Raw genomic sequence first — 13730 nt, 5'->3', positions numbered from 1 at the left:
AAAGGAGGAGGAGTCCTATCCCCTGTTGGACTTTTTGAAAAGGAGGAGGAGTCACATCCCCTGTTGGACTTTTTGAATAGGAGGAGGAGTCTTATCCCCTGTTGGACTTTTTGAAAAGGAGGAGGAGTCACAGCTCTGTTGGACTTTTTGAAAAGGAGGAGTCACATCCCCTGTTGGACTTTCTGAAAAAGAGGAGGAGTCCTATCCCCTGTTGGACTTTTTGTAAAGGAGGAGTCACGTTCGTCTTAGAATTTTTGAAAAAGAGGAGGATTCACATCCCCTGTTGGACTTTTTGAAAAGAAGGAGGAGCCACATCCCCTGTTGGACTTTTTGAAAAAGAGGAGGAGTCACATCCCCTGTTGGACTTTTTGAAAAGGAGGAGGAGTCCTATCCCCTGTTGGACTTTTTGAAAAGGAGGAGGAGTCACATCCCCTGATGGACTTTTTGAAAAAGAGGAGGAGTCACATCCCTGTTAGCTCCTGGATGTTTTGATCCCGGATGTTTGATCCCGGATGTTAGACCCCGGATGTTAGACCCCGGATGTTAGACCCCGGATGTTAGATCCCGGATGTTTGATCCCGGATGTTTGATCCCGGATGTTTGATCCCGGATGTTAGATCCCGGATGTTTGATCCAGGATGTTTGATCCCGGATGTTAGATCCCGGATGTTAGATCCCGGATGTTAGATCCCGGATGTTAGATCATGGATGTTAGCTCCTGGATGTTTTGATCCCGGATGTTAGATCCCGGATGTTTGATCCAGGATGTTTGATCCCGGATGTTTGATCCCGGATGTTAGATCCCGGATGTTTGATCCAGGATGTTTGATCCCGGATGTTAGATCCCGGATGTTAGATCCCGGATGTTAGATTCCGGATGTTAGATTCCGGATGTTAGATCCCGCATGTTAGATCCCGGATGTTAGATCCCGGATGTTAGATCCCGGATGTTAGATTCCGGATGTTAGATCCCGAATGTTAGATCCCGGATGTTAGATCCCGGATGTTAGATCCCGGATGTTAGATCCCGGATGTTAGATCCCGGATGTTAGATCCCGGATGTTAGATCCCGGATGTTAGATCCCGGATGTTAGATCCCGGATGTTAGATTCCGGATGTTAGATCCTGGATGTTTGTTTCTAGTTATATCAATGATGCCAATAATTGTAGCAATAGTAATGAGAGTTAATGTAACTAAGTAAAAGTATGTTTAAAAATACTGTGACAAGTAGAGTATGTAGAGTAAATGTAACTAAGTAAAAGTAGTTTCTTCTTGACAAAACTACTCAAGTTAATGTATGTTGCATTAAAAGTAGAGTTAGTAGAGTAAATGTAACTAAGTAAAAGTAGTTACTTCTTCACAAAACTACTCATGTAAAAGTATGTTGCATTAAAAGTAGAGTTAGTAGAGTAAATGTAACTAAGTAAAAGTAGTTACTTCTTCACAAAACTACTCATGTAAAAGTATGTTGCATTAAAAGTAGAGTTAGTAGAGTAAATGTAACTAAGTAAAAGTAATATGACAAAGAAGATTGATATCATGTTGACATTTACAACAAAAACATGTTGCATAACTTTCCTCTTTGAGCTAGCATGTGCTAACATTAGCCTGTTACACGTGCCCTACATTGTTTGTACCACACACACACACACACACACACACACACACACACACACACACACACACACACACACACACACACACACACACACACACACACTCATCATCCTTATCATCATCATCACTATCATCATCACTATCATCATCACTATCATCATCACCATCATCATCATCACTATCATCGTCATCACTATCATCATCACCATCACCATCACATCACTATCATCACAATCACCATCACCATCACAATCATCATCACCATCATCACTATCATCACCATCATCATCACTATCATTACCATCATCACTATCATCATCATCATCATCACTATCATCACTATCATCATCATCACCATCACTATCATCATCACCATCACCATCACATCACTATCATCACAATCACCATCACCATCACATCACTATCATCATCACCATCATCACTATCATCACCATCATCATCACTATCATTACCATCATCACTATCATCATCATCATCACCATCATCATCACTATCATCACTATCATCATCATCACCATCACTATCATCATCACCATCATCATCACCATCATCACTATCATCATCGCTATCATCATCATCATCATCATCATCATCATCACTATCGTCACTATCATCATCATCATTATCACCATCAGCATCATCAGCATCACCATCATCATCATCACTATCTTCATCATCATCATCATCACTATCATCACCATCATCATCAAGTTGTATGATTGTAATGAAAGATAGTCAGTTGTATGATTGTTATGAAAGATAATAAGTTGTATGATTGTTATGAAAGATAATAAGCTGTATGATTGTTATGAAAGATAATAAGTTGTATGATTGTTATGAAAGATAATAAGTTGTATGATTGTTATGAAAGATAGTCAGTTGTATGATTGTTATGAAAGATAATAAGCTGTATGATTGTTATGAAAGATAATAAGTTGTATGATTGTTCTGAAAGATAATAAGTTGTATGATTGTTCTGAAAGATAATAAGTTGTATGATTGTTATGAAAGATAATAAGCTGTATGATTGTTATGAAAGATAATAAGTTGTATGATTGTTATGAAAGATAATAAGTTGTATGATTGTTATGAAAGATAGTCAGTTGTATGATTGTTATGAAAGATAATAAGCTGTATGATTGTTATGAAAGATAATAAGTTGTATGATTGTTCTGAAAGATAATACGTTGTATGATTGTTCTGAAAGATAATAAGTTGTATGATTGTTATGAAAGATAATAAGTTGTATGATTGTTATGAAAGATAATAAGTTGTATGATTGTTATGAAAGATAACAAGTTGTATGATTGTTATGAAAGATAAGTTATATGATTGTTATGAAATATAATAAGTTGTATGATTGTTATGAAAGATAACAAGTTGTATGATTGTTATGAAAGATAGCAAGTTATATGATTGTTATGAAATATAATAAGTTGTATGATTGTTATGAAAGATAATAAGTTGTATGATTGTCATGAAAGATAAGTTGTATGATTGTTATGAAAGATAGTAAGTTGTATGATTGTCATGAAAGATAATAAGTTGTGTGATTGTTATGAAAGATAATAAGTTGTATGATTGTCATGAAAGATAAGTTGTATGATTGTTATGAAAGATAACAAGTTGCATGATTGTTATGAAAGATAAGTTATATGATTGTTATGAAATATAATAAGTTGTATGATTGTTATGAAAGATAACAAGTTGTATGATTGTTATGAAAGATAACAAGTTATATGATTGTTATGAAATATAATAAGTTGTATGATTGTTATGAAAGATGATAAGTTGTATGATTGTCATGAAAGATAAGTTGTATGATTGTTATGAAAGATAGTAAGTTGTATGATTGTCATGAAAGATAATAAGTTGTATGATTGTCATGAAAGATAATAAGTTGTATGATTGTTATGAAAGATAATAAGTTGTATGATTGTTCTGAAAGATAATAAGTTGCATGATTGTTATGAAAGATAATAAGTTGTATGATTGTTATGAAAGATAATAAGTTGTATGATCGTTATGAAATATAACAAGTTGTATGATTGTTATGAAAGATAAGTTATATGATTGTTATGAAATATAATAAGTTGTATGATTGTTATGAAAGATAACAAGTTGTATGATTGTTATGAAAGATAACAAGTTATATGATTGTTATGAAATATAATAAGTTGTATGATTGTTATGAAAGATAATAAGTTGTATGATTGTCATGAAAGATAAGTTGTATGATTGTTATGAAAGATAGTAAGTTGTATGATTGTCATGAAAGATAATAAGTTGTGTGATTGTTATGAAAGATAATAAGTTGTATGATTGTCATGAAAGATAAGTTGTATGATTGTTATGAAAGATAATAAGTTGTATGATTGTTATGAAAGATAGTAAGTTGTATGATTGTCATGAAAGATAATAAGTTGTATGATTTTTATGACAGATAATAAGTTGTATGATTGTTCTGAAAGATAATAAGTTGCATGATTGTTATGAAAGATAATAAGTTGTATGATTGTTATGAAAGATAATAAGTTGTATGATCGTTATGAAATATAAGTTATCATGAAAGAGTGCGAAAGTAGTTGCGATTCTGCCCGCTGCCACACAGACTGCAGTTCCAGTTTGTTTCCACGGCAACCCTTGTTATTAACACATTAAAGTATAAAGTATGCAAAGTAGTGTAATCTACGACGAATATGTCCAGCACATAAACATCAACATATAAATATCAATACAATCATTTAGGATTGATCAAGAATGAGATGAAAGATTTTGTGCAAAATGTTCAAGCGAGGTCATGAAGAAGTGTATATATGTATATATATATATATATATATATATATATATATATATATATATATATATATATATATATATATATATATATATATATATATATATATATATATATATATATATATATATTCAAAACCAGATGGAACAATCACAAGGCTTCTTTCAGGAACCAAAACCTGCGGAATACCACAGAACTCAGCAAACACATTTGGGACCTCAAAGACAATAATGTTGAATATTCAATAACATGGCAAATTCTTGCATCCAGCACACCTTACAATAGTGGTAATAAAAGATGCAACCTATGCTTGAAAGAGAAACTGTTTATTATTTACCGTCCAGACCTGTCATCCCTCAACAAGCGCAGCGAAATTGTAACAGCATGCCGCCACAGACGGAAACACCTCCTAGGTAACACATGAGCCAATCACCACGCCCCTACGCCAGCCTGTACCCACCCACTCTGTGCCCTATATAAACCATGGTATGTGAATGCTCCCATTAAAATCTCCTGATGATTGAGGGAACCCCCCCTCATGAAACAGGCCTGTAGAGATGAAATAGTCTTGTGATTTTTTTTCCCACACATACATATATTGCGCTCTACTACGGTATCGAGCACTATTTTTTGGATAACCTTATTAAGACATATATATATATATATATATATATATTAGAGATGCGCGGTTTGCGGACACAACCGCGGAGTCCGCGGATTATCCGCGGATCGGGCGGATGAAATTAAAAAAACTAAGATTTTATCCGCTCGCGGGTCGGGTCGGGCGGATTAATTTTTTTTTTTTTTTTTTTTTTTGCGGGTGGCAGTTAAACCAATTCGGAAATATATATACATAGTTAAATGTTGTTACCCACATACGAAAAACGAGCAGGCACCTGCTGCATATGCCACAACAGAAGAAAAAAAAAGAAAAGAGATGGACACTTTTACGGAGCGGAGAAGGGACGCCTCGCCGGGGTCCGGGACCGAGGCCCCTTCCCCCGAGAGGGCCCCACCGGGAGCCGTAGCTGAGGCGATCCGCGAGAAGGGCCCGACGCACGTCCAGGGTCACTACCGCGCCCACCGCACCGACACCCCGCCTCGTCCGCTTTCGCCGCGGCCGGCGTCACGCGCAGCAGGTAAGCAGCTTACCTGCCCGCCACCCCCGTGGCCGGGGGCTCGTAACATGGGTCACTCCGCGCGCTCCTCCCGCGCAGCTTACCTGCTTGCCACCCCTGTTGCCGGGGGCGCGTAACAGGGGTCACTCCGCGCGTAGTGCGCTCATGAAAGGGGTGGGGCTCACCCTGGTTGATATAGAGAGCAGGACGGTGGCCATGGAAGTTGGAACCCGCTAAGGAGTGTGTAACAACCCACCTGCCGAATCAACTAGCCCTGAAAATGGATGGCGCTGGAGCGTGGGCCCATATCTGGCCGTCGCCGGCAGCGAGACGCGCTTGGAGGTGCGCTCAGCGCGGCTCCCATATGATTGAGCACTGGTGTGCGTCTGGGTCGTGACAGCGTGGCACGCGAATGTCTGTGCTGCATTGGATCAGTCTCCTTTCTTTAACAGGCAAAAGCTTTATAACCTCACCATACCTGCCAACTTTTGAAATCAGAAAAACCTAGTAGCCAGGGTCCAAGGGCCGCAGGCCCCGGTAGGTCCAGGACAAAGTCCTGGTGGAGGGTTCAGGGCTTCGCCCCCCGACGCAAAATGACTATTAGCATTCAGACAGGTTAAAATGTTGCTAAAACCATCACTTTTCTATCAGTCACAGTGACTTTTCAAAATAAAAATATTACAGCAAAAATCATATGGGTTGATTGACATGTTTATTCTGTAAGCTAACTTCAATAGTTTGAAATTATTTTGACAGTTAATGCCAGTTATCCTGTCAACCTTTCACAAGACTTCAATTTGTTAATTGAAAGTATAAATAGTATAAACACTTTTTACAGTATGTCGTGCTGTGAAATACAGCCGACAGGATTGCGCATGCATGGTGCAGGAGAACAAAGGACTTCTTTCATTTAAGGTTTGTGATAAACCATCAAACTCATTCGTTAAAAGGACTCTATAGTAATATAAAGCAAATTTTTCTGGACATTATCATGCAAGAAAAGTTTATTTTTGGGATCGCGATCACCGCGTAATGATTTTTAAAGGTTGCATTACATTATTAACTGTCCCATGTGATCAGCCAGTGCGATTGGAAGTCCATGCTCAATTATTGCCTCCGTAAATAAAACTTCGGCATTTATCACATCCAAAGAATCTGTTTGGGCGACGAAAAACGTTGAAAGTTTTCCACTTGTATCGCTAGCAACGGCATTAGACTTGTGTTTTTTTGTCCCAACGTGGTCTTTTACATCGCTAATTCCTCCGTGTCCGACCGAAAAATATTGTCTGCACAAGGTGCAATTCGCGTAGTTTTCACCCTTTTTTATTTATTTTTTTATTGATATTAGATATATAACAACGGGCGGTTGGTGGGCGGGTGCAGTTCTGATCAAACCTTACATCGGGTGGATGGCGGATGGTTGACGACTTTCTGACGCGGTTGCGGATGAAATAATTGCCTATCCGCGCATCTCTAATATATATATATATATACAAACAACTAAAATATTTAATCGTAGTTTGTGCATAGTTAACTCAAAATGATTTGCGATTAATGGCAGATATAATTTTTCGTCATCAATAAGTGTAACCCAGACAGGTCATTTTAAGTTTTTAATGCCATTACTGAACATTTAATTTGCTTTAATAAAATCTTATGAAACTTGATACCTTTGAAACAGCTCAACACAAAAAGGATACAAACACGCTAAAAAAAAAAAACCTACCTGGTATTTTATAGGAATACAGAATTGATATTGTTGCTTTAAGAGCACTTGCATTTAGAGGAGAGGGGCTACACGTCCATGTTTAGATGGCAGTTTCACACATTAATAACACAAAATGTGGATTGTCACAATCAGGCTTTGATAGTCAAAGATGTCAAGTGATATTTTTTCTCCCTAAATATATGTTTGTAATATTCTTTACATGTTTACACGTTAATGACATTCATATCTCTGCATGACAATGGTTTAACCCATACTTGCCAACCTTGAGACCTCCGATTTCGGGAGGTGGGGGGTGGGGGGCGTGGTTAAGAGGGGAGGAGTATATTGACAGCTAGAATTCACCAAGTCAAGTATTTAATACATATATATATATATATATATATATATATATATATATATATATATATATATATATATATATATATATATATATATATATATATATACACAGGTAAAAGCCAGTAAATTAGAATATTTTGAAAAACTTGATTTATTTCAGTAATTGCATTCAAAAGGTGTAACTTGTACATTATATTTATTCATTGCACACAGACTGATGCATTCAAATGTTTATTTCATTTAATTTTGATGATTTGAAGTGGCAACAAATGAAAATCCAAAATTCCGTGTGTCACAAAATTAGAATATTACTTAAGGCTAATACAAAAAAGGGATTTTTAGAAATGTTGGCCAACTGAAAAGTATGAAAATGAAAAATATGAGCATGTACAATACTCAATACTTGGTTGGAGCTCCTTTTGCCTCAATTACTGCGTTAATGCGGCGTGGCATGGAGTCGATGAGTTTCTGGCACTGCTCAGGTGTTATGAGATCCCAGGTTGCTCTGATAGTGGCCTTCAACTCTTCTGCGTTTTTGGGTCTGGCATTCTGCATCTTCCTTTTCACAATACCCCACAGATTTTCTATGGGGCTATGGTCAGGGGAGTTGGCGGGCCAATTTAGAACAGAAATACCATGGTCCGTAAACCAGGCACGGGTAGATTTTGCGCTGTGTGCAGGCGCCAAGTCCTGTTGGAACTTGAAATCTCCATCTCCATAGAGCAGGTCAGCAGCAGGAAGCATGAAGTGCTCTAAAACTTGCTGGTAGACGGCTGCGTTGACCCTGGATCTCAGGAAACAGAGTGGACCGACACCAGCAGATGACATGGCACCCCAAACCATCACTGATGGTGGAAACTTTACACTAGACTTCAGGCAACGTGGATCCTGTGCCTCTCCTGTCTTCCTCCAGACTCTGGGACCTCGATTTCCAAAGGAAATGCAAAATTTGCATGGTTGGGTGATGGTTTGGGGTGCCATGTCATCTGCTGGTGTCGGTCCACTCTGTTTCCTGAGATCCAGGGTCAACGCAGCCGTCTACCAGCAAGTTTTAGAGCACTTCATGCTTCCTGCTGCTGACCTGCTCTATGGAGATGGAGATTTCAAGTTCCAACAGGACTTGGCGCCTGCACACAGCGCAAAATCTACCCGTGCCTGGTTTACGGACCATGGTATTTCTGTTCTAAATTGGCCCGCCAACTCCCCTGACCTTAGCCCCATAGAAAATCTGTGGGGTATTGTGAAAAGGAAGATGCAGAATGCCAGACCCAAAAACGCAGAAGTGTTGAAGGCCACTATCAGAGCAACCTGGGCTCTCATAACACCTGAGCAGTGCCAGAAACTCATCGACTCCATGCCACGCCGCATTAACGCAGTAATTGAGGCAAAAGGAGCTCCAACCAAGTATTGAGTATTGTACATGCTCATATTTTTCATTTTCATACTTTTCAGTTGGCCAACATTTCTAAAAATCCCTTTTTTGTATTAGCCTTAAGTAATATTCTAATTTTGTGACACACGGAATTTTGGATTTTCATTTGTTGCCACTTCAAATCATCAAAATTAAATGAAATAAACATTTGAATGCATCAGTCTGTGTGCAATGAATAAATATAATGTACAAGTTACACCTTTTGAATGCAATTACTGAAATAAATCAAGTTTTTCAAAATATTCTAATTTACTGGCTTTTACCTGTATATCTACATCCTGAAAATATGCAAACAAAACTGTGTTTAGATAATTGATACTTCAAGCTTGCATAAATAAATCTTAAGGAATGTAACATAACTTGGTTTCTGAGAGCTTCAAAATGTAATGAATAAAATGCTAAAGTTGTTGATAAACAAGCAATTATTTTAATAATTAAATGTGGTCATTTTAAATGAATTATCATGATAATTTAAAATTAATTATTTCAAATATGTTTATTTTAATGTATAATTGGATGTAATAAGGAGTCAGAAAAAATACAAATAAAAATACAATTAATTTGGATATTTTTAGCAGAATATAGTAAAAATGTATTTAGTTATTTAAAAAAAAATTAATAAATATATTTATTTTTAGGTAAGATAAACATAATAATACAATTTGTCTCTAGTCTGGGTGATTTAGTTCTTGTCACCCTGTTGTCCTCCCGTCGTGAAAAAAGGCTGTCCTCACTCAGGTCCTCATGGAGCTGGAGGGGGCGTGGCCTCCAGCTCCGGCTGAAAATCGGGAGATTTTCGGGAGAATATTTGTCCCGGGAGGTTTTCGGGAGAGGCGCTGAATTCCGGGAGTCTCCCGGAAAATTCGGGAGGGTTGGCAAGTATGGTTTAACCTTCTCTACCTACTTACTAATGACATGTAATATCCAGCCTGATAAACATTCTGTAATTGTGGACTATCAATCAAAGAGAAAATATTTATTTAGGTGGAAATATCACAGAATAGCTTGATCGCATTGTAAGAAGATTTTTCCTTTGTTTTGTTGGCTAGACCGGATGTGAGGCGTGGCGCTTTTATTGTGAAGCCGTCAACCGGACGTGTGTGATTGGTATGATAAAAGACTTTTGACCAATAAAAGTGACTTTAAACTTTGAGTAACACTCGACATTTAATGTTTACCATGCACTACAAAGTAAAAGTCCTGTGAATAAAGCACAAAGGCGGCAACCACTGACAATTTCACATTGACTGACGTTAGGGATGTGTTACAAGTAGGGTTGTCCCGATACCATAATTTTGGTACTGGTACCAACCAATGTTCCCTCTAAGGTGCGCGCCTGTGCAATTGTGCACTGCTCAAGCGTCCTCTGCGCACGGCAAATCTATGCCACGCACAAAATCAAATAAAAAAATAAGCTCATAACAATTTCAACATTGTTCAAATATTGTAACGTCTGTCGAGACGCTTTGAGGACATGAATTCCATCCATCACTTTACTGAGCAAAACTCTTTATTGTCGGCCATAAACACATCACAAAAACATTAGTAAAAAAAATTATATCTAGCAAAACTGGTCATTTTCTGCAGTACAAACCAGACCAAAACCAACTTTGTTATATCAACAGCAGCCGCTCGCTCTTTCTCACTTGCGCCAACACATGCACATATGGCACTTAGCCAGTGATGCGTTTACAGCCACACAAAAAGTCGGACAACTCCAACACCACACATAAAGTGTCATTCCAGGTCGTTACACTATGATTTACCAATCAAATGTGTGCTTGTTCTAGTGTCATTTATTAGGAATCTTAATTTATAAATATTAATCATGAAATGCTGTTAGTATATTAAATAAATACTCATAAAAATATATTTTTTCCATACAGGAAGTTGCAGGAATGTACACATGATCCCCTGCTTACATCTCATTGTGCAACATGTGAATGTTTTAATGGGAACTAAATGCAATGTCTGAAAGGGATGCAAATTATTTCCAAAGCAGGACTTCCACCCAGACAAACAATACAAGTACACAGTTCATGAAAAACAATATTTATTGTTATTGTCATTGTAAGTGGGCCTAAACACTTATATTAGAAAATAACCTCATGGAAATGACTGCTGTCATTTGATTATAATAATAAGAGAATGTTGTCTGTCTATCTGTGTTGGCCCTGCGATGAGGTGGCGACTTGTCCAGGGTGTACCCCGCCTTCCGCCCGAATGCAGCTGAAATAAGCTCCAGCACCCCCCGCGACCCCGAAAGGGACAAGCGGTAGAAAATGGATGGATGGATGGATGGATGGATACACTGTAATCCAAACACGGACGTGAAGCTCCTCCCCTCTTCAAGCAGCAACGCGTTCGCTCCAATGATGTCATCTCACGGCGATGGATATTGTAGGTCAAATTGTCTTGTCTTGTCCGGAGATGGACTTGTCATGGCTTTGGATCGGAGAGTTCCATAAAGTCCTCCTTTCTTTGTGCAGTTCTGCTTGCTATTTCCCCCTTATGGCGTAACAGTAACGTGACCTCATTACACTTCTCCCCAATCTACGGAAGGGGCCGAGGGTCAAAAACGTTAGAAAAATGATCACTGTTAAAGGAATGTATAGTTGTATATATATATATATATATATATGTTATGTATTAAGTTTGACTGGAAGATGTAAGGTCAGATCAGATATTTAGGAGGGCTCGGTGTATTTCCTGGAAGGATGGTCTTTCCTTGGCGTTCCTCCTCCAGCAGCCCAGCATCACCTGGTAGAGCGAGTCTGGGCACAAGACTGGCTGAGGCAGGTAAATCTGCAAGGTGAGCAAAATAGCTTTCACCTGTTTTCTCCATAAAGTCCTTTTTATCAAGTTGGCATACTAAATATTTATTCATAACATCCTTTTAATACCAAATATTTACTTATAAAGTCATTTAATGACGTTAGAAATACCAAATATTTACTCACAAAGTCATTTCATGAAATTAAAAATCCTAAATATTTACTTATAAAGTCATTTAATAAAGTTAAAATACTAAATCATTATTTATAAAGTCATATCATAAAGGTAAACACAATAAATAATTATTTAAGTCATTTAATGAGGTTCAAAATAAAAAATATTTACTTATAAAGACATTTAATAAAGTTAAAATACTAATTAATTATTTATGAAGTCATTTTATAAAGGTAAACATACAAAATTATTATTTATAAAGTAATTTAATAAAAGTAAACATATGAAATAATTATTTATGTAATTTAATGAAATTCAAAATACTAAATATTTAATAATAAAGTGATTTAATGAAGTAAAAATACTAAATCATTATTTATAAAGTCATATAATTAAGGTAAACATAATAAATCATTGTTTAAGTCATTTAATGAAGTTAAAAATACTAAATATTTACTTATGAAGTCATTTAATAAAGTTAAAATACTAATTATTTATTTATGAAGTCATTTAAAAAAGGTAAACATATAAAATATTATTTATAAAGTCATATAATAAAGGTAAACATAATAAATAATTATTTATGTCATTTAATGAAGTTAGAAATACCAAATATTTACTCACAAAGTCATTTCATGAAATTAAAAATCCTAAATATTTACTTATGAAGTCATTTAATAAAGTTAAAATACTAAATAATTATTTATAAAGTCATATCATAAAGGTAAACATATTAAATAATTGTGTATGTCATTTAATGAAGTAAAAAATACAAAATATTTACTTATAAAGTCATTTAATAAAGTCGAAATACTAAATAATTATTTATAAAGTCATTTAATAAAAGAAAACATATGAAATTATTATTTATGTCATTAAATTAAGTAAAACATACAACATAATTATTATAAAGTCTTTTGATGAAGTTAAAATACCAAATAATTATTTATAAAGTCATATAATAAAGGTAAACATAATACATAATTATTTAAGTCATTTAATGAAGTTCAAAATAAAAAATATTTACTTTTAAAGACATTTAATAAATTTAAAATACAAATTATTATTTATGAAGTCATTTTATAAAGTTAAACATATAAAATGATTATGCATAAAGTCATTTAATAAAGGTAAACTAATTTACTCACAAAGTCATTTCATGAAATTAAAAATCCTAAATATTTACTTATAAAGTCATTTAATAAAGTTAAAATACTAAATCATTATTTATAAAGTCATATCATAAAGGTAAACACAATAAATAATTATTTAAGTCATTTAATGAGGTTCAAAATAAAAAATATTTACTTATAAAGACATTTAATAAAGTTAAAATACTAATTAATTATTTATGAAGTCATTTTATAAAGGTAAACATACAAAATTATTATTTATAAAGTAATTTAATAAAAGTAAACATATGAAATAATTATTTATGTAATTTAATGAAATTCAAAATACTAAATATTTAATAATAAAGTGATTTAATGAAGTAAAAATACTAAATCATTATTTATAAAGTCATATAATAAAGGTAAACATAATAAATCATTGTTTAAGTCATTTAATGAAGTTAAAAATACTAAATATTTACTTATGAAGTCATTTAATAAAGTTAAAATACTAATTATTTATTTATGAAGTCATTTAAAAAAGGTAAACATATAAAATATTATTTATAAAGTCATATAATAAAGGTAAACATAACAAATAATTATTTATGTCAT

General features: G+C 35.0%; 1 protein-coding gene across 1 annotated transcript in view; it reads right to left on the bottom strand.

Moving 5' to 3' along the window:
• Nucleotides 1–11090: 11090 nt before the first annotated feature.
• The window catches only part of ddr2a (discoidin domain receptor tyrosine kinase 2a), a 53342-nt gene continuing 50702 nt past the window's right edge, over nucleotides 11091–13730 (bottom strand). The window contains exon 17 of the mRNA XM_061978523.2: nucleotides 11091–11859. Coding sequence (XP_061834507.1) covers nucleotides 11734–11859 — 126 coding nt within the window. The 3' untranslated portion in view covers nucleotides 11091–11733. The remainder of the gene's footprint in view (nucleotides 11860–13730) is intronic.

This window comes from Nerophis lumbriciformis, linkage group LG18 (assembly GCF_033978685.3).
Source record: "Nerophis lumbriciformis linkage group LG18, RoL_Nlum_v2.1, whole genome shotgun sequence".
Lineage (NCBI taxonomy): Eukaryota > Metazoa > Chordata > Actinopteri > Syngnathiformes > Syngnathidae > Nerophis > Nerophis lumbriciformis.
Note: the sequence above shows the minus strand (reverse complement) of the source record. Positions and strands in the feature narration are given on the sequence as shown.